The 23,207-nt window shown below is 36.2% G+C and overlaps 1 protein-coding gene across 4 annotated transcripts in view; it reads left to right on the top strand.

Annotated features, from left to right (window-relative positions):
• XPR1 (xenotropic and polytropic retrovirus receptor 1) overlaps positions 1-23,207 on the top strand; it is a 204,805-nt gene that overhangs the window by 120,171 nt on the left and 61,427 nt on the right. For all 4 annotated transcript variants that reach the window (XM_082385897.1, XM_082385899.1, XM_082385898.1 and 1 more), the window contains 4 exons: positions 7,859-8,082; positions 10,402-10,551; positions 10,821-10,904; positions 15,793-15,874. In XM_082385897.1, coding sequence (XP_082242023.1) covers positions 7,859-8,082; positions 10,402-10,551; positions 10,821-10,904; positions 15,793-15,874 — 540 coding nt within the window. The remainder of the gene's footprint in view (positions 1-7,858; positions 8,083-10,401; positions 10,552-10,820; positions 10,905-15,792; positions 15,875-23,207) is intronic.

Raw genomic sequence — 23,207 nt, 5'->3', positions numbered from 1 at the left:
TTTTTAAAAAGTATTTATTTATTTATTTGGCTGCATCGGGTCTTAGTTGCGGCGTGTGGGATCTTCATTGCGGCATATGGGATCCTCTGCTGTGGTGCCTGGGCTCCTCTCTAGTTGTGGCGCGTGGGCTCCAGAGTGTGCGGGCTCAGTAGTTGTGGCGCGCAGGCACTCTAGTTGTGGCATGCGGGCGGCATGTAGGATCTTAGTTCCCCAACCAGGGATCGAACCCACGTCCCCTGCATTGGAAGGTGGATTCCCAGCCACTGGACCATCAGGGAAGTCCCCAGAATAAGTTACTTAAAAGCTCTTAAAGGATGGGAGGTTAGGGGAAGTTGGGGAAGTGAATTAAAGCAGCTAGAGTGCCTTGCTTTCTTCCTAACACATCTGATGAAAATTAAAATTACAATTATTTACATTCTATGCACAATAAGTGTTGCTTTCTTCATTTTCTTTAAAAAAGTGATTGATAGGCTTCTATTAAAAACAAGCCATGGGGGCTTCCCTGGTGGCGCAGCGGTTGAGAATCTGCCTGCCAATGCAGGGGACACGGGTTCGAGCCCTGGTCCGGGAAGATCCCACATGCCACGGAGCAACTAGGCCCGTGAGCCACAATTACTGAGCCTGCGCGTCTGGAGCCTGTGCTCCGCAACAAGAGAGGCCACGATAGTGAGAGGCCCGCGCACCGCGATGAAGAGTGGCCCCCGCTTGCCGCAACTGGAGAAAGCCCTCGCACAGAAACGAAGACCCAACACAGCCATAAGTAAATAAATAAATAAATAAAATTTAAAAAAAAAAAAAAAACAAGCCATAGGGAACCAACCTTTTCTTTGTCTTTTCTTCTTTCTTTCCTCCTCCTTCCCTCCTAGCTTTTCTTTTCGTTTCTTTCTTTCTAAGACTGAAAGCATGGGCAATGCCCATAGTAATGGGGTAACAGGTTTTTAGGATGGCATCTTCACAAAAAAGCAGACTATCATCTAAGTTAGTGTTCTTTTAAACAATTGTAGGTTGCAACCCAATAAATGACCCACAGGGGTCAGCACATTTTTTAAAGATATGAATAAAATATAGTAGAATGGAAAATATCAGAGTACATCTAATATATTTCTTTACTAACTATATCTTTTAAAAAAAAATTATGATATTTGTTATTGTAGAGTTGTACAACGTACTGTGGAAGCAAACATGAAGAAGCATAAATGGAAACTTTTAAATTTGCCAGATCCTCTTGGAGGAGTGTGTTCAGGAATGGCTGTGTGGGGAGTGGGGAGAGCTGTAGTACGGTGTTCTAGGGCAAGGGGAAACCTATCCAGATGTGTAATGCATTAACGTCCATGACATATTTGGGGGTGAGGAGGATAACGAATAGTCAGCTAAGGCTGGAGTTGTAAGAGAATAAGGAGTGTTATTGATTAGAGAGAAAAGTGGAATGGAAGAATAGGATGCTATTTTCACACATGGAGGTTTTAGACTTAAGTATTTGAGGTTGTCAGAATTTCAGGTAGTAAGAACTCCAGATAAAAGCAGTGCAAAAATTGGACGTAATGCAACAAGATTAACTATCCTGAATCACCTATAATGGGTCAGCATTCTTATAAACTTACTTTGTATTTCAGGTAACAGTGAAATCCATAAATTGAATCAGCAAGATGATAACATTGAAAGACAAACAATAAAAGTATTCTAAGGCATTAACTTTATCAAGAAATATTCTTCAGTTGCATAAACATAATAGCTTTGCTACTTTGAAGATACCTTGTATTTCTAAAATAACTTTTCTCAAAGTAAAAATATGTATACAAATCTCGTTAAAACTAAAAAAGATCTTGATAATCTTTTTTTAGCTCTTTGAGGGACACATAGGTACTTTGAAAGTTCTTGAATGGCTATTGGAAATTTTTATCAAATATTTTATTATCAATGTATGAGAGCTTATGGCATTAAGCAAATATTATTAAGATAATAATCTGTTCATATTTAGAGTGACTTGATTCACTGGCATGAATAGAAATTGGAATTTATTGCCAAAATAGGCTGTTTTCATCAGTATTTATAAAATTGCTTAGGAATATTCATTTTTATTTTTTATAACTGTATTTGTAGATTTTCATTCATAGACCAAAATATGTTTTATATACACATTTAATACCTCTTTTTAGGTTCTGTGCTGTTCCATGTATTTGAGCTTTTTGGAGATCTAACTTTAGAAAGCTGAGGTATCATTGCAAAATAGACTTGGACACTTGGTGTCAAAAGCAGTGTTTCTCATCCTTTTTAAACCTATGCCCCTTTGATAAGTTAAAAAATCTCACATCATAACTGTAGTAATATTGAATTTTTTTTTCAAGTAACATATGCTTTATCCTCAACACTCCCACGTAGGGATTCTCTCTCATTATGCTCTTCTAGACAGTCGTGCCCTTAAGGAAGAGAATCACTAGTTTAAAGAAAGTAGCAAAATACCCTTGAAATTTTTATTTTTCCTTATTTCTACATAGGAACTTGGATTACTAGAGAGAACTCTTTTCCTACATATCCATTCATTCATTCATTCAACAAACATGGATTGAACCTGCTATTGCAAAGATGAAAATGATAGTCCACACAAAAAAAGTGTATGTGAATGTTAATAGCAGCATAATTTGGGCTTCCCTGGTGGCACAGTGGTTGAGAATCTGCCTGCCAATGCAGGGGACACGGGTTCGAGCCCTGGCCTGGGAAGATCCCACATGCCGCGGAGCAACTAGGCCCGTGAGCCACAATTACTGAGCCTGCGCGTCTGGAGCCTGTGCTCCGCAACAAGAGAGGCCGCGATAGTGAGAGGCCCGCGCACCGCGATGAAGAGTGGCCCCCGCTCGCCGCAACTGCAGAAAGCCCTCGCACAGAAACGAAGACCCAACACAGCCAAAAAAAATTTAAATAAATAAATAAACAAATAAATAAATAAGTGGATACATGTATTAAAAAAAAAAAAAGTCTTCCCACGAGGTCACATTTGAAAAAAAAAATAGCAGCATAATTTATATAGTAAAAAGACTAAAAACAATCCAAATGTCCATGAACTGATGAATATTTAAACAAAATGTGGTGTATCCATACAGTGAAATACAGTTCATCAGTGAAAGGAACAAACTACTGATACATGCTACAAAATGTATGAACCTCAAAATCATGCTAAGTTAAAGAAGCCAGAGAGACACATAAGACTACATATTGTATGATTCCTTTATATAAGGTGTCCAGAAAAGGCAAATCTGTAGACACAGAAAGCAGATCAGTGGTTACCTGGGGGTGGGAGTGAGGATCAACAGCCAGCAGCCATGACAGAAGTGTACGAGGTAATGGAAATGTTCCAAAATTGGATTGTGGTGATGACTGTACAACTCTACAAATTTACTAAAAAATCAGCAAACTTTATGCTTACAGTGGGTGAATTTTATGGTATGTAAAACATACCTGAAAAAAAGATATTAAAAAAAATTGTTCATCATAAAAGATGAGGATTATAGAACCATTGCCCTCAGAGAGCTCACAGTTAGTAAATAAAGGAAACATATAAACAAAGAATTATATGCAGTGTTCTATGTATGCATATATGTAGTCCCATGAGAGCCTTAAGGAGGGAGCTTCAAATTATGACTGAGAGTTGTTAGACAAGAAGAATTTTACATAGAAAATGATATATATGATTAGCCGTGTAAAATGAGTAAGGAGTTTGCCAGATGGAGAAGCTGTTTGTTGACTTATTGCTGGCATACAGGTTCTTTTTCTATCCATTTTTTGGGACTTCTTACATTTTTAATATCCTTGTACTGGAAGATGTAAATAATTACAAAATTTGTGTATTGACAACTCTGGCTAAGGAAGCTAAACAAATAGCAAACTCATGTATTAATGTTTTAACAACAAAAGTTGATCATTCATGCTACTTAGGATATTCTGGCTTTTGGATCTTACTAATTACTGAAGCTTTTAATTAGCATAGTAATTTCTAGTGGACTTTGGATAAATCTTCACATTCTTTCATTATATATGTGTTTGTATTTGTGTATAATATTTTTTCAAATAGCTATTAAGTGGTTGGGACATAAATACTTAAGTTGTTTGAACTTAACTACTTAATAAAAGTGTCTGGTCTATTTTTTGGCCTAGGAGCATCATGAAAAAATTGCTGAGACGTAAAGTGCACTGTGAACCAAGAAGTTCTATACTGTTTTTGATCATGAGGATAATAAGACGAACACATATGCAATAGAAATGCTTAACTTGTATTTTAAAAAAACCCTAGATTCATTTTCCCTTTGACTTAAATGTGAAATTTGAATATAGGTGAATAGTTCCATTTCTTACAATATGGAAGACTACAAAACACTTAAAAGCTGTATAGCAGTGGTCCCCAACCTTTTTGGCACCAGGGACTGGTTTCACGGAAGACAATTTTTCCGTGGCGCTGGGGTGCAGGGGATGGTTTGGGGATGTTTCAAGCATATTACATTTATTGTGCACTTTATTTCATTATATATTACAACATAATAATAATAGAAATAATTATACAACTCACCATAATGCAGAATCAGTGGGAGCCCTGAGCTTGTTTTCACTTGCCACTCACTGATAGGGTTTTGATATGAGTCTGCAAGCAGTTGATTTATTATGGTCTCTGTTTAGTCAAACCTCTCTGCTAATGGTAATCTGTATTTGCAGTCACTCCGCAACGCTAGCATCACCGCCTCAGCTCCACCTCAGATCATCAGGCATTAGATTCTCATAAGGAGCTTGCAACCTAGATCCCTCACGTGTGTAGTTCACAGTAGGGTTCGCACTCCTATGAGAATCTAATGCCACCGCTGGTCTGACAGGAGGTGCAGCTCAGGCAGTAATGCGAGCGATGGGGAGCAGCTGTAAATACAGATGAAGCTTCGCTGGCTCCCTCGCTGCTCACCTCCTGCTGTGCGGCCCAGTTCCCCGGGGGTTGGGGACTCCTGCTGTATAGGATATGCAAATTTTCAGGTGCAAAATAAAACATATACTTAATATGGCTATAGACATAAAAGAAAGTATCAAAACCATGAGCAAAGAATAAGAGACTATCAAAATTGACCTTTAAAAATAACCAATTAGAAATTTTTAAATGACAATATAATTACTTAAATTAATATCTTAATCAATTAAACTTTAAATTAGTTAGACCTTAAGAGAGAATTTATAAACTGGTAGAGTTGAAATAGTTACTCAGAATGCAGCACAGAGATAGAGAGGAAAATATAAGGTATGTAAAAGACAGAATAAGAAGGTCAAGAAGTGATAGTTGATATCTATGATTTGCTTTTTCCACTACCCATTCCATATTTCCTTTGCCCTCAGCCAGTACCTTAGCTGGTGAGGGTTCTTTACTGGATGGCATAACCGAAACTTTAATTCCTGAAGGGGCTGAATCCTTAGTAATTCTGTCTTTTTTTGATTGCTTTAGTTTTCCATTAACTTCTGTTATTGGTCATGGAAGTACTAGGATGTGTTCCAGGGAGTCTCCTGGATGGCAGACACAATCCTTCTTGCTACTGTTGTGTTATCTATTCCCCTTGGTAATCAGAATCACTTTAACAAGTAAACACCTTCTTTGCCTACTGGTTCAATGGTGTGATGAGTCCAGAAAAGGCCAGGTGGCAGTCTCATCTTCCAATTCAACAGAACCATTGTTGTATTCCTATGAGAGAAGCATTTCCCCTTGAGGACTAACCAATAGGCAGAGCTCAAGTTGCAGGTTGAGTGGATTATTAGATATAATAGTGAAAGGAGCCACTCCTACTTCCACCCCTTCTTTCCTAGACTGTGAATTTTGGCTGTGGTTAGGATAGAACCAGATAATGGTCTCAGTACTGCATTCTGAAAGACAGAACCCCAGCCTGTGAGAGTTTTGTCTCCCAACTCATTTCAGTAAGCCTTTATGTTAGGCCAGCTATTTCTAGGTATGTGATAAAACCATTTTATTCCATAGATATGGTCATTGCTTTACCACCATGAAAATGGATAAGGCATTCCAGTTGATAGTGGTGCTAGCAGAAGCATTATAAGCAGGGAAGGCATATCCATATCAAGAAAGCACTTGTTCCAAAGAGGACAAATCTCTGCCCCCTGCATCTAGTGCATGCAACCTGCCACTAGGTGGTTGGTCAGTTCCAATGAGGAATGGTGTCATTTCTGGGGCTCATTGCTAGTCTCTGCTGCCAGGTAAGTAGCTGCATTATTTGATGCATAGTTTCATACCAGGTGCTAGAGGCTGTGTTGATTTGCACCAGTGATAATACCACATCTAGAATAGCAGCTGCCTTCAGGGTGACCACTTGATTAAGTTTAACAATAATCCACACTCATTCTTCAAGATTCGTCCAACTTCTGCACAGACTAACCAGATGAAGTAAATGGAGATGTGATAGATAACATCATCCCTGGTGGTGGCACTAACCTCTGAAGTTCCCCTAGGGATATGTTTGTGCTTCTGGCTTACTATCTTGATAGGGAGAAATTCCAGAACTTCCACTAGCCCTTCCTCCCCTGGGTCAGAGTCAATGTTGAGATTCCACCAGTAGCCCAGTATTTCTATGCCAGTTATACATTCCAGAACTGGAAATATAATCATAGTATGAGCCTGTGAACCAGCTGGGTCCACTGAGTTAAACCTGGGCTAATATTCCATCTATCACTTGAACAACTGTAAATCTCCATTTTGACTGCTGGACCAAATGGCATTTGGAGTCTTCAGAAATTTGCATCAGTTCAAAGTATGTGGTAGGCATAATTCTAAGGTGCCCTCCAAAATCCCTTCCCCCTGCTATACACATACTTTCTCTCAGTTATTCAATCAAACACTAACCTAGGTGCTGCTATAAAGGATTTTGCAGGTATAATTAAGGTCTCAAATCAGTTGACTTTAAGAAAGTGAGATTATTCCAGGTAAGCCTGACTTATTCATGTGAGCCCTTAAAAGGGAATGAGCTATTCATGAGGAGAGAGATTCAAAGCATAAATACTCACAAGGTTGTACAACCATCACCACTATCTAATTCCAGAACATTCATCACCCCAAAAAGACCCTGTACCCATTAGCAGTCACTCCCCGTTCCTCCCTCCCCCCAGGCCCTGCCAACCACTAATCTACTTTCTTTCTCTGTGGACTTGTCTGTTCTAGACATTTCGTATAAATGGAATCACACAATTTTGTGGCATTTTATGTCTGGCGTCTTTCACTTAGAGCATTATATCTTCAATATTTATCCATGTTGTAGCATGTATCAATACTTCATTCTTTTTTTATGGCTGAACAATATTCCATTGTACATATATACCATATTTTGCTTATCCATTCATCAGTTAATGGACATTGGGTTTGTTTCCACTTTTTTGACTATTATGAGTCCCAGTTTGTGTATGTGTACAAGTTTTTGTGTGCATGTATATTTTCAGTTTTCTTGGTTTTATATACCTAGGAGTGGAATTGCTGGATCGTAAGGTAACTCTATGTTTAACTTTTTGAGAACTGCCAGACTGTTTTCCAAATTACAGTGCGGCTGTACCATTTTGTATTCTCACTCTTCATGGCTTTTAAATTCTGTGTCTTCAATCTTCATCTGTAAAAAGAAAGGGTACGCTTGAGGTTTTGCTGGGGGGAAGTGTGGGGTAGAATGAAAGGAGGGTATTACACTGAAACATGTTTTTCCTATCTAGTTCTAAATGTTAAATGTAGCATTTTTTTCCCTAGAAATTTTAGGGAAACAGACTAATTAGTAAAAATTCAGACTTCAGTGAGAACTTTTACCAGCTTTTTTATCTTGATGATTTGACAGTTCTGTTTTACTTCTTATAGAAAAGCTCGCAGAGGCTCAGCGCAGGTTTGCTACACTTCAGAATGAACTTCAGTCATCACTGGATGCGCAGAAAGAAAGCACTGGTGTTACTACACTGCGACAACGCAGAAAGCCAGTCTTCCACCTGTCCCATGAGGAACGTGTCCAACATAGGAATCTTAAAGACCTTAAACTGGCCTTCAGCGAGTTCTACCTCAGTCTTATCCTGCTGCAGAACTATCAGGTACTTCAGTTCTTACCGTGGAGGATAGAACCTTTAAATGATTGAGAAATTATAGTAAGTGGAATTACCTTGAGCTTAATACTAATGGGTCAATCCAAAAAGGGAAATTCTTAGCATGTCATTATTGTTTCTGTTCTTATTGGGATTTCAAATGTTCTTATTGGCTAAAAATCAGGTTATCAGAGATGGTAAAATAATGTTAACAAGACTTCTGTTTTTGAAGATCAGTTTTCCAAAACCTTTTTGTACAGTATTCAGGAGTAGCCCTTGACTCAAAGAGTAATAGTTTGCTTCCTATTTTTAGAGGCATCTCTAAGCAATGAGTAGAAATAAGAAATAATATATGTCTACCCAACCACTGCTGGCTGTGTAAGAACTTTTATATTACACCTACAGCAAAATTTCCGTGAAAGCAGCTGTATAGTTAACTTTCCTGCAACTAACACTAATAGTGTAAAAGATACTGACTTTTCAACTTTCTACTTTCAGTTTTGTTATCCACAGGCTGCAATATGACTGTATTTAAAACAAAAACAAAAAAAAACTTGCGAAAGAAAAGAAATTTTAAAACCCAACCTAAGAAGTTGAACTACCATGTATGCTAAATTATGGAAATGCTTGGCATTTATTCATTTGTAATTCTTTATAGATTTGTTCACATAGTTAAATCTATAAAGAATATATTGAAAAACAGATTATTCGTTAAATAATAAACATTTAAATAGGCAAAAGCATCTCCCTAATCTTTAAAGAGACCTTATGTGCTATTATTTTTCCATTTTATTCTTTTGATTATTACTTCTAATCTGGTTAAGATCATCACAGGATCATACACTATATAAAAACTAGAGGTTATACAATACAAGTATTACCATGGGTAAATATTGGAATTTTAAAATAAAAAGTAATTATAGTGTCGTATCTGTAGTAATCTAAGTTTAATGCATGTACTTATTTCCATTTTTCCCTTTCATAATTCTGCTTTCTTTTTTGGTGATTTAATATTTTAACATTCAAAGAAGAACTCAGAAAATAACTTTAGAAGAATAGGAAAGTAATTATATAAGATATATATGATGGGAAATTCCTTTCCTTTGAAATTTATCCATAGCTTTATAAATTATCTTTAAAAAGAAACAAAAATGTGTTTCTTCTTGCTTATAGTGATATAAAATATTAACATTTCATATTTTATTAATTATGCTTATGCATTACAGGGAAATACCCTTGTTAAATTTTACTTTATTAACTTTGCCAGAAGTTTTTGTTTTGGGTCATTATAAAAAGCTTCTTGAAAATAATTGTTAATTATAAAAGTTCTGATCTGTCCTTCATCCTTTGAGACTTTCTATCCAGTAAGAATACATTTATTTTGCAAATGATGAGAAAGGAAAATGAATTGAAAGCAGTCTCCAAATCATGGTGTATACACCCAAGGAGAGTTTAAGATGATCCATTAAAGTATGAAAAAAAATATTAACAAACAGGCAAGCAAGCAAAACCTAATTTGGAGTGACTGCTCAATTTTTTTTTTTTTTACTGATGGGAATATATGATCAGCAAATTTGGGAGACCTCTGATTTAAAGAACCTTGCAAATCCACAATTTCGTGCTTTTTTGTCTGTTGATTAAAGAACAACAGGATTTGAGAATATAGAAAAGTATAGTATTTTGATATTGTAGAAATGGAGGAAAAGTACAAGCTCCTACCCGTTATCAGCAAAACCCTGTAAGTATGATCACTTCTTCTTTTCCACTGACTCTTTGCACACCCATCCCCAAACAGAATGGATGGAAACAAAATAAAAGTTAAGAAAAATAGATGAGTATCCATTTTCTGTGCTTGTTCGTACATGCTTGCATAGCAGGGGGAAATACATAGCTATAACAGGCCTGCAAAAAGCAAAGAACTAATAAATGTATTCAGTTCATGATAAATCCAGAGTATTTTCTGAATATATTCTTTTGATCAAAGAAGCAAAATAACATAAATTAGCTATTTTGAAAACAGTTGTACATAGGAAAATGGAAATTAAAATGTTTTGAGTTTAGGACTTCCATTAATTTACATGAAATAGAAATAATAGGGTTCATAATCCAGAGTTTCTTTGTATTACTGATAGCATACTACCTTGAAATGAATAAATGAAATAAGAAAGAAGAGTCTTATCTTTTTATAGTACATGCTTTTATGAAAGCATTGCCATTTCCCTTGGTACTCAATCTTCAGTGAACTCAGTCAACACAAAGTGCTTGTTATTTTTCATCTTCTCTCATGGTGGTGGAAATTATAGTAGTGTTTCTCATTTCTTTCTGTAGAATCTGAATTTTACAGGGTTCCGAAAAATCCTTAAAAAGCATGACAAGATCCTGGAAACATCTCGTGGAGCAGATTGGCGAGTGGCTCATGTAGAAGTAGCCCCATTTTATACATGCAAGAAAATCAACCAGCTCATCTCTGAAACTGAGGTATGGGAATCTCACTTATATACCACATATTTTCAATAACGTTAATGTCTTATTTTTAATGAAATAATTCCTCATTTTTATTCTCCTTTTGTTATTAGTTGCTTGCTTTAAATACATATATTCTTACTCATGATTTTTTCTTTTGTTTTATTCAGTATATATTAACCAGGGGGTTATCAGAATACCATATGTATAAATGGTTCAGAATTATTTATGCAATACTCAAGTTCAGTATAACCTGCGTCAAAAGTTAACAATGTGTCTTTTAGGCTGTAGTGACCAATGAACTTGAAGATGGTGACAGACAAAAAGCTATGAAGCGTTTACGTGTTCCCCCTTTGGGAGCTGCTCAGGTTCGTATTTGTTTCCAGTTGTTTGGTTGGTTCGTTTTACCTGTTTAATAATCAACATGATCTGTTAGCTGATAAAATATACTAGTTTCATTACTTTAAAAAATGTTTCAGCCAAAGTTTATAAGTATTTATTACTATTGCTATTTTCACTTTAAAAAATTAGTTGCCAGACAGATCTCACTTCATAATAAATTGTAATGTCTTCCCACCTTTCTCTTCTTATCTTATACTACTTCTCTTGTTTATTCTTACTGACATGCTAACTTGGTCAGACCAAATGATTAAGATGAGATATTTATCTGATGATATGGGAGTGGGAGGGCTTCAGATAGTCTGGGCTACTACATACTTTCGTCTAAAATGCAATTGTTGTGCCTAAAAAAGCATTTATTAAATGATATCTACATAGTAGTTATACCAAAAGACATTTAAGTGATATCTTCTGTGTCATAAACTAAATCTCAGTAAATTTGAAAGGATTTAAATCATAGAAAATATGTTCTGTGACCAGAATGGAATGGAAATCAATAACAGAAAGATCTTCCTCATCCCAATAAAAGGTATTTATGAAAAACCTAAAACTAATATCATACTTAATGATGAAACACTGAATGCTTTCTCCCTAACTAGGGACAAAAAAGTGTATTCACTCTTACCACTTCTATTCAGCATTGTACTGGAGATTATGGCCAGTGTAGTAAGGTAAGAAAAAGAAATAAAAGGCATTTAGATTAGAAACAAAGAAGTAAAACTGGTGGGGTTTGTTTCGTTTGTTTTTTGTTTTTTTTTTTGCCGATGACATGATGACCTATTTAGAAAATCTGGTGACTCTATAGAATAGCTACTAGAGCTAATTAATGAGTTTATTAGCAAGGTTGCAGAATACAAGATCAATACATAGATATTTAGGGTTAAATCTGACAAAAGATGTGCAATACTTTTACATTGAAAACTATAAAACATTATTGAGAGAAATTAAAGAAGACAGATACATGAGAGAAGTTAGAAAACCCAGTATTTTTAAAATATCATTTCTTCCTAAATGGATTCATAGATACAACACAAACTAACTCAAAATCTCAACAGGGCTTTTAAAAAATAATTATTAAGCATATTTTTAAATTTATATGAAAGTACAAAGGACCAAGAATAGCCAGAACAACTTTGGAACAACTAAGTTGAAGGATTAACACTGTGTGGTATCAATCTTATTAAAACTACAATAATCAAGACAGTGTGTTATTAGTGTCAGGATAGGCAGATAGATTAATGGAACAGAATAGAGAATCCAAAAATAGACCAATAAATATGTGAACAATTAATTTGCAATAAATATGCAAAGGCAGTTCACTGGAGAAAGGATAGTCTTTTCAACAAATGGGGCTGGAGCAATTGGCTTTCATATGCCAAAAAAAAAACAAACCCACAACTTCCATACATTCTTCATACCATGTACAGAAATTAATTTTACATTTATCATTGACATAAATGAAAACCTAAAACTACAAATTTTTGAAGAAAATATAGGAGAAAGTCCTGGTGACTTTGGGTTATGCAAAGATTTTTTAGAAATGACACCAAAAGCACTTCACCAAGATTAAAAACTCCTGCTCTTCAAAAGACAATGTTAAGAGAATGAAAAGCAACAGACTAGGAGAAAATATTTTAAAAATATATCTGATAAAAGACTTGTACCCAGAACATATAAAGAACTCTAGTACTCAATAATAAGAAAACAAACAACCTAACTTAAAAATGGGCAAAAGATCTTAATCAAAGATGTCTGGGTGGTAGATAAGCATGTGAATAGATGCTTAGTATCATTAGTAGGGAAATGCAAATTAAAACCGCAATGGGATAACACACACCTATTAGGATGACTGAAATTAAAAAGATTGACGTACTAAACCTTGAAGGACCAAGAACTCTGATATTGTATATGCTGCTGGTGGAGTATAAAATGATATAACCACATTGGAAAATAATTTGGCAGTTTCTTAAAAAGTTAAACCTTCACCTGCAATAAGATCTAGCCATTACACTCCTTGGTATTTACCCAAGACAAATGAAGCATATGTTCATATAAAGACAAACGTTCATAGCAGCTTTATTCATAATAGCCTAGAACTGGTAACAACCCAAATGTCTATCAGTAGGTAAATAGGTAAACAATGTGGTATATCCATACAATGGACTACTACTCAGCAATAAAAAGAATAAACCTTGATATATGGAACAATATGATGCATCTCGAAATAATTATTCTGAAAAAATAAGCCAGACCAAAAAAGAATATATACATTATGGTTTTGTTTACCTAAAACTCTGGAAAATGCCAACTAACATATAGCAGCAGAAAGCAGGTTTTTTTAAGAAATTCACGTTCTTTTATTTATTTATTTATTTATTTATGACTGTGTTGGGTCTTCGTTTCTGTGCGAGGGCTTTCTCTAGTTGCGGCAAGTGGGGACCACTCTTCATCGCGGTGCGCGGGCCTCTCACCATCGCGGCCTCTCTTGTTGCGGAGCACAGGCTCCAGACACGCAGGCTCAGTAATTGTGGCTCACGGGCCCAGTTGCTCCGTGGCATGTGGGATCTTCCCAGACCAGGGCTTGAACCCGTGTCCCCTGCATTGGCAGGCAGATTCTCAACCACTGCGCCACCAGGGAAGCCCAGAAAGCAGGTTTGCAGTTGCCTGGAGGTGGGATGGGATGTGGTAAGAGGAAAAGAATTACAGAAGGGCAAGAGGAAACTCTTGGGGATGATAGACAATGTTCATTGCCTTGGTTATGGTGATAGTTTCATAGGCGTTTACATATGTCAAAATATCAGATCTTGTACACCTTAAATATGTACAGTTTATTGTATGTCAATTTAGTCAGAAAAACAGTTAAAAAAAAAACACAGGCATATTATAGTCACACTGCTTGAAAATTAAAGAAAAATCTTAAAAGCATCCAGAGAGGAAAGACACAAATTGTATACTTTAAATATGTGCAGTTCATTGTATGTCAGTTATATTTCAATAAAGCTGTTAAAAATAAGGAAATTAATTTTGAAAAATTAAGTCTTTAGGACTGCATGTAGAAGGGATAGAGCCAAAGAAACATGGAAATGGTTATCTCTGGTGAGGAGGGAAGGATTTTGGATCTGGAAGGGATAAGGATTTCAAAGTAATGGAAATGTGCTCTCCTAAAGATGGGTGATAGGTTTAGGTACCTTTTATTATTGTCTCTAATAGCCCAAATACATTATTTATATGTATATGTGTGTGTGTATGTACACACACACATCCTTTTGTAAATATAATAAATTACACAATTTAAAACTTTGTTTTGGGACTTCCCTGGTGGCGCAGTGGTTGAGAGTCTGCCTGCTGATGCAGGGGACACGGGTTCAAGCCCTGGTCTGGGAGGATCCCACATGCCACGGAGCAACTGGGCCCGTGAGCCACATCTACTGAGCCTGCGCGTCTGGAGCCGTGCTCCGCAACGAGAGGCCACAACAGCGAGAGGCCCGCGCACCGCAATGAAGAGTGGCCCCCGCTCGCCACAACTGGAGAAAGCCCTTTCACAGAAACGAAGACCCAACACAGCCAAAAATAAATAAATAAATTTATTAAAAAAAAAAAATTTGTTTTGAAAAAGACGGATGACCATCTTCCTTCTGAATGCTTTCAGTCCTAAACTAACATACCGTTATCTATTACTGATGAATAATAAGTAAGTCAGAGGAAGTCTCAGTGTTTTTTTTCATTTAAAGGTTTTTAGAAAACATTTGAAGAATCTCAAATGTAATATCACCTCTAACAATTTCTTTTATAACATTCATAGCAAATATTTAAATCGATAAGATCATCTCTCCATGTTTCTTATCTATTTATGTTTAAAGTATCAGGCACTTTATTTTAGAAAGCAGTAGATTTCTTTTTATTATTTTCTAAATTTAAAATTACATTTATAATAGAGAAAAATAATTTTTGCATGTACACATCCTGGAGATTTTTTTTTTTTATTTTTTTAGTTTTTTGGCTGCATTGGGTCTTTGTTGCTGCACGTGGGCTTTCTCCAGTTGGGGCGATCAGGGGCTATTCTTCATTGCGGTGTGTGGGCTTCTTATTACGGTGGTTTCTCTCGTTGCGGAACATGGGCTCTAAGCGTGTGGGCTTCAGTAGTTGCAGCACGTGGGCTCAGTAGTTGGGGCATGCAGGCCCTAGGGGGTGTGGGCTTCACTAGTTGTGGTGTGAGGGCTCTAGAGCACAGGCTCAGTAGTTGTGGCACATGGGCTTAGTTGCTCCACGGCACGTGGATTCTTCCCAGACCAGGGCTCAAACCCGTGTCCCCTGCATTGGCAGGCGGATTCTTAACACTGTGCCACCAGGAAAGCCCCCATCCTGGAGATTCTGACATGAGTGTATGTTTAAAAATTCACTTTAAGTTACTCCAATATAATACTGTAAGTACTCAAAAAATGAGTATTCTTATTTTTATCGTTGTCTCTAATTATATAGTACCAAATATGTGAACTCTAATTGAGTAATACTGACTTACAAAATTTAAATATGTACACACTGTAAAAGTGAAATTGCACTTAAATCTCTCCTATAAGAAAACTCAGTATATATGTAATTTGATGCCTGAGATTGTAATTCTCTTTATTTAGTGACTCAGATTTCTATAAAATAATTAGAATAAACTGGCAACTCAATTCTAGTATTATTGGATAATGAAGGATGATTCTCTGGTCCAGATTTATAAAAATTCAGATCATAAAATATGTTTGTTTTCATGGTAGAACTTTGAGGCTTATAGTGCTAATTTATTACACTGTATACTAAATGTATTCAATATTTTGCCCTTTACTCAAAATGCTGTTTTTCTGTCCACAGCCTGCACCAGCATGGACTACTTTTAGAGTTGGCCTATTTTGTGGAATATTCATTGTACTGAATATTACCCTTGTGCTTGCCGGTGAGTAGTTTAAATTTTGAATTAAATTATTACTAATCTGCTTATGTCATATTCTGTCCCTCTCCCAAAGTTACTACCAAACTACCAAAGCTACTGAAAGAGAAATCTGTCAGGGCTAAGTTTTTTGTTTTTATAAATGATGGGAGGGTGGGTGTTGGTTATTTTGGTTTGTTTTCCCCTTTGGATATAATTATCCCTTTAAACATTGCTAGACTGTGACTCCTTATTCTCTATCATTTTCAGCGTTTGGTTATCAATAACCTCAGCTCCCTTGATCAGAGATGAGAGTAAATAAGATTTTACAAAATTTGTGCACTAAGCTCATTTACTTTGCTTTTTGGAGACTCTCTCACATCCTTTCCAGAACCTATTTACAATTACTTTGCATATAATTTAAAGAAAATTAGTTATATAATATTCTATTCTATAGCAGTTAAAAATTATAAAGAGGTAGGAGGAATTGCTGGAAACAAGTGCATTCCCAACATCAAGAAATGATGTAAGAACAAGGGAGGCATAATCTTACTAAACCTCCCAACAGAATTTGACTTACCTCTCAGCAGCATTTTGACATTGTGGATCATTCCTTCTTGAAACTCTTCAGTTGATTTTGCTGGGAAAACTACACTCTGCTGGTTTTCTTATTAAACTTGGCTGGTAGTTTTTTCCCAGACTCCTTTCTAGCTATTCTTTTCTTTTGGCATCTAAATGTTGGGGAGTACCACTGGGTTCAGTCCTCAGATCTTTCTCTGTCTACATTCATTTCCTAGCTAGGCAGTCTTATTGAAGCCTACGGCTATAAATATCATCTATATGCTAATAACTCCCAAATTATATACTGTTTCCTCTGAATGATATCTAATTGGATACTTATATGTCTAATAGGCATCTTAAACTTACATGGACAAATTTTTTTTATCACTAAATATGCTTTCTCTTCTGTATAGCTTCACCTCTCATCAGTTTCTCAGGCCAGAAACCTTTAGCCTCTCTTTTCCCTCATACCTCATCTCCAGTCCATCAGCAAGTTCTGTTGCTCTGTCTTCAAAATATGCTCTGAATCTGACCACCTCCACCAGTGCCATCCTTGTCTAAGCAACCATTTCTTGCTTAGTACACTGCAGCAGCCTCCTGAATTTGTCTCCATACAACCACTCTTGCCTCTCTACAGTCACCAGTGTCTTTTTGATGCAAGTTAGATCATGTCACTCTCCTCTTCAAAATCCATTAAATGGCTTCTCTTACAATAAAATGGAAAATTCCTACCATGGTGTGCAAGATCTCGTCCCTTTGGGCCTTTCTAACTTCATATTCTGTCATCCCCCCCACACTCAGTTTCACTTGGTTTCACTGTTTCCATCCACATTTGTTTTGTTACTATTCCTTGAACACACCAAGCTCATTTCCATCTATGAGCCCTTTCAATTGCCTAAAATTCCCTTCCCCAAGATGTCTACATAGCTTACTCCCTCACTTCATGTAGTCTCTACTCAAATGCCACCTCCTTAGTAAGGCCTTCCCTGATCAGCCTACCCTAAAATAGCCTGTTCTATCCCTTTAGCCTACATTAGTTTTCTTTGGAGCACTTGTGACATATTTTGTTTCTTATTATCTGCTTTCCCATTGGAATATAAATTCCTTAATGCCTTGGCTTTTGTCTCTCCTGTTCACCATTGTATCTCCAGCACCTAAAACATTGCCTGGGATATAGCAGGGTTCAAAAAATGTTGGTTGAAGTTTGAATGGATGGAAGAGAAGGACAGAGATGAAATTAAATGATATACAGAAAGCACACAAACAGCAAAAAAACACAAATCTCAAAGATTCTTGAATTTGAGGACTTTTACTTTAAGGGCAGATAATCCTGGTATACCTCAAGAGTCTGTGTACTTGGGGCTTCCCTGGTGGTGCAGTGGTTAAGAATTTGCCTGCCAATATAGGGGACACGGGTTCAAGCCCTGGTCCGGGAGGATCCCACATGCCGCGGAGCATCTAAGCCCGTGCGCCACAACTACTGAGCCTGCGCTCTAGAGCCCGCAAGCCACAACTGCTGAGCCCGCGTGCCACAACTACTGAAGCCCGCATGCCTACAGCACGTGCTCCACAAGAGAAGCCACCGCAATGAGAAGCCCTTGCACCTCAACAAAGAGTAGACCCCGCTCGCCGCAACTAGAGAAAGCCTGCACGCAGCAATGAAGACCCAATGCAGCCAAAATAAATAAAAATAAAAATAAATAAATTCATTTAAAAAAAAAAGAGTCTGTGTACTTGTGCTTATAATAACTGTGAGTCATTAATAAAGGATTAAATTCTGTTCAGTGAAGTCTGCACAGAAAATGACTTAGAAATAGATGTTATTGTATAAATATCCATTATAATCTGTTTTGGACTTTTAGTAATTATAATGCTGCCTGAACAAGGAAGGTTTATATCACTGTCACACTTAAACTATTCTCGATTCCAGGGTCTATGTGTTTTTCATTTTTGTATTTCAAGTTCCTAACGCAGTGCCAGACACATAGATGTTCAAGAAATAATTTACTGAATTCATTATTCCTCATAAACATTCTTCTTAATTAAGATTGTCAAATTGCATATTACGAAATTATAGCCCAAGTTGTAATGGCTTTTAGATAGTGTGTGAACTTTACCTATTAACAGTGTGTTTTCATTTGTATGTTTAGAGTTCTCCTTCCCACCAATTTTACTAAAAATTAACTCTATTATTGTCTACTGTAAGCTCATGTTTTAATATTGGTATAATTTATGTTCATATTTAAATCTAGCTCTGTGTCTTCAGGGATGAATGCAGTTTGCTTATATAGAATGCATGGATATACTACAATAAAAAGCCTAGCCCTAGATTATCCAGCTAGCTGTTATGGAAAGAATACTGACTTACCTCCAAAAGGCCTTGCCTGGTTGCAGTCCCAGCTCAACTGTTTCTTAATTGTTTTGGCTTTAAAGACATGACTTAACTTCTCTGAAACAATTTCCTCATTTGTTAAATGAGTTTAATACCTTAAAAGAACAGGGTTGTATTAGAATTCATTCAACAAGTAAATTTTATGTATCTGTGATTATGCTTGATAATCTTGAGTCTTAAGATAGATAAGAGAATTCCTTTCCTTATGAAGCTTATTGTTACACGAAGGAGATTAAGATATATTAAAACAATAATAATACACTACAAAATAGAAGTGTTTTCTAAGCAGGTCAAGAGAACAAGTGATTACTTTCAAATGAGAGCATCAGGGAAGACCTTACTCATCTGTGTGTGAAATTTTTTTCTTTTCTTTCCAAGATGAGCATGGTGTTATCATCATCACCATCATTAAGTAAGACATAAGAATAGATAAATAAACTTCATTCTTTTTATGTGAATGAATTGAAGTTTTCTTAAATTCAGGGGCAAGTTGGGGTTTTGTTTTCTTTCGTATGTATAGCCTACGTTTTTGTGAGACGGTCTGATTTATTTTCTAATGTGGGTGCTTTATACATTTAGTGTTGTGCATTTATGTTCTCTCACCTCAGAACCCGTCTTTGTTTAATCTTTGTGTGTCTACGGGGGAGGCAGGGTAAATACAGTTAAAGCCAGCTGTCTATCCTTATTTATCTCCCAGTGGTTGCATTAACGATAAGAGTTGAAAATTGAGAGAGAAACACAGCAGTAGTAACGCATGTACAAGCATGATTCTTTTTTTCAAACATTCACATAAAAAAAATAATGTACATAATTGCTATGGTTTCTCAAGGGGACATGACCTGATATTTAATAATTTGTCTGAAATTCACATATTCCAGATATTTAGTGTTATGAAGATGAAAAGCTACCTGTTCAGATTTTTTAAAACTTGTTCTTATAGTTTCCTAGTAACCTGTACTTAATTGATATAATAATAATATATCATATTTCACTTCCTGGTTTGACAAAGACAAGAGTTTGACCATTTAAACTGCGTATAAGGGAACCCTTCTACATTGTTGGTGGGAATGTAAATTGGTACAGCCACTATGGAGAACAGTATGGAGGTTCCTTAAAAACTGAAAATAGAGCTACCATATGATCCAGCAATCCCACTCCTGGGCATATACACAGAGAAAACCATAATTAGAAAAGATACATGCACCCCAATGTTCATTGCAGCACTGTCTACAATAGCCAGGACATGGAAGCAACCTAATGTCCATCAACAGAGGAATGGATAAAGAAGATGTGGTACATATATATACAATGGAATATTACTCAGCCATAAAAAAGAATGAAATAATGCCATTTGCAATAACATGGATGGACCTAGAGATTGTCATACTGAGTGAAGTAAGTCAGACAGAGAAGGACAAATATCGTATGATATTGCTTATATGTGAAATCTAAAAAATTGGTACAAATGAACTTATTTACAGAACAGAAATAGAGTTACAGATGTAGAAAACAATCTTATGGTTACCGGGGGGATTGACATGTACACACTACTATATATAAAATAGATAGCTAATAAGTACCTACTGTATAGAACAGGAAACTCTACTCAGTACTCTGTAATGACCTATATGGGAAAAGAATCTAAAAAAGAGTGGATATGTGTATATGTATAACTGATTCACTTTGCTGTACAGCAGAAAGTAACACAACATTGTAAATCAACTATACTCCATTAAAAATTTTTTTAAAAAGTGCGTATAAGAGTGTGAAATAACAAGCACTCATACACTAGTGGTAAAGTATTGTTGCAGTCTCTTTAGAGGATAATTTGGCAGCATATGTAAAAAATTTTTAATACAATCACTTTGATTAAGCAATTTTATTTCTAGAAGTTTATCGTATAAACATACTTGTACATGGGTGCAAAGACATATATGAAAGGGGGGTATTCACCGCTATTTTGTTTATAATAGCAAAATCCTAGGAACGGCTCAAATGTCTATCAGTTAGGAACTGTTTAAGAAAATAAATGATATTACCCCTATACAATGGCATACCATGAAGATATGAAAGTGAATGAGTGGAAATGTGTATAGTACTTTGGAGAACTGTTTGGTAGTATCTACCAAAACTGAATGTAACTATGCTGTGTTGTTTCTACCTTTTGGCTAATGTGAGTTTTGCTGCTTTGAACATGCATATACATGGATTTGTTTGGGTACCCGTTTTCAGTTTTTTCAGATATATACCTAGGAGTGGAATTGCTTAATTATATGATAATGCTTTTTAACCTTCTGAGGTTCCACAAAATTGTTTTCCACAGAGGCTCCACCATTTTCTGTTTCCACCAGCAATTTATGAGGGTTCCATTTTCTCCACATTCTCATCAACACTTGTGATTTCCCTTTTTTTTTTTCTTAATTATAGCCATCCTAGTGGGTTTGAGGTAGTATCTTGTTATGGTTTTGATTTGCATTTTTCTAATGACATTGAGTATCTTTTCATGTGCTTATTGGCTATTTGTATATTTTCTTTGGAAAAATGTCTATCCAAGTCTCTGCCCATTTTTAAATTGAGTTGTCTTCTTATTGCTAAGTTACTAGAGTTCTTTATATATTCTGGATACTAGACCCTTATCAGATATATAATTTGCAAATATTTTCTCCCATTCTATAGATTGTCATTTTACTTTCTTGATAATGTCCTTTGATGCACAAAATTTTTTAACTTGGTGAAATCCAGTTTATCTGTTTTTGTTGTTGTGTTATGCATGCTTTTGGTGTCATATCTAAGACTTCCATTGCCAAATCCAAGGTCCTGAAGGTTTACCCTTATATTTTCTTCTAAGAGTTTTATGGTTTTAGCTCTTATATTTAGCTCATTGATCCATTTTGAACTACTTTTTGTACATGCTGTGAAGTATGGATTCAGCTTCATTCTTTTGCATGTGAGTATCCAAATGTCTCAGCACCATTTGTTGAAGAGAATATTCCTTTTCATTGAATAGTCTTGGTTCTCTTATTGAAAATCAATCAGCCATAGATGTATAAATTTATTTCTGAGCTCTCAATCTATTCCATTTGTCTATATGTCTTTTTTTATGCCAGCACCACACTATTTTGTAGTACAATTTCAAATCATGAATTGTGAGTTCTCCAACTTTGTTCTTTTTTCAATATTGTTTTGGCTATCTGGGGCCTCTTACAATTCCATATGAATTTGAGTATCGATTTGACATTTCTGCAATAAAAGGCCATTAGAATTTTTATATGGATTGTATTGAATCTGTAGAATACTTTGGGTAACATTGCCATTTGAACAAGTCTTCCAATCCATGAACATGGGATTTCTTTCAGCAGTGTTTTGTAGTTTTCAGTGTACAAGTCTTTCACCTCCTTGGTTAGATTTATTCCTTGGTGTTCTATTCTTTTGTTTGCTATTGTAATTGGAATTGTTTTCTTAATTTCATTTCAGATTGTTCATTGGTGGTTTATATAAGGACAGCTGAATCTTGTGTGTTGATCTTTTTTTTTTTGGCTGCGTTGGGTCTTCATTGCTACGTGCGGGCTTTCTCTAGTTGCGGCGAGCGGGGGCTACTCTTTGAGTGGGGGCTACTCTTCGTTGCAATGCTCGGGCTTCTCGTTGTGGTGGCTTCTCTTATTGCGGAGCACAGGCTCTAGGCGTGCGGGCTTCAATAGTTGTGGCACATGGGCTCAGTAGTTGTGGCTCACAGGCTCTAGAGCACAGGCTCAGTAGTTGTGGCACACAGGCTTAGTTGCTCCATGGCATGTGGGATCTTCCTGGACCAGGGCTCGAACGCGTGTCCCCTGCATTGGCAGACAGATTCTTAACCACTGCACCACCAGGGAAGTCCCTGTGTGTTGATCTTGTACTCTGCAACTTTGTTGACTTTATAAGCTCTAGTAGTTTAATTGTGTATTCTTTGGGATTTATACTTATTATTTTTGTTTCCTGACTGTTGTAATATATATGTAGTCTTTGGTTGGGAATCAGGATGTAAAACCATGTATATATATTTTTATTTTCAACCTCCTAACTAATCTTCTTGCTACCGTACTTGTTCCTTTGCAGTCTGTTCTTCACATGACAGCTAGAGTAGTCCTTTAAAATTATTAATCTGGTCATACCAATTATGTGAAAAACCTTTCATTGGCTTTATACATCTGAGTAAAAGCTTAAGTCTTGACAAAGTCCTACCTGATCTGCCTCTAGGTAACTTTTTGCCACTTTACCTCTCATTCATTCCAGTCATAGTGGCCTGGCCTTCTTCCTGTTCCTGGACTACACAAGGCTTATACCTATCTTAAGGCCCTTTGTACTTTCCCTCTACTTGGAGCCCTGTTCCTCCAGATAGTCACATGATTAAGTCTCTATTTCCTTAAGGTT

The sequence above is a fragment of the Balaenoptera borealis genome (genome assembly GCF_965194805.1).
Source record: "Balaenoptera borealis genome assembly, chromosome: 1".
NCBI classification, from domain to species: domain Eukaryota; kingdom Metazoa; phylum Chordata; class Mammalia; order Artiodactyla; family Balaenopteridae; genus Balaenoptera; species Balaenoptera borealis.
The sequence above is the reverse complement of the archived record's forward strand: the minus strand, read 5'-3'. Positions and strand labels throughout refer to the sequence as shown.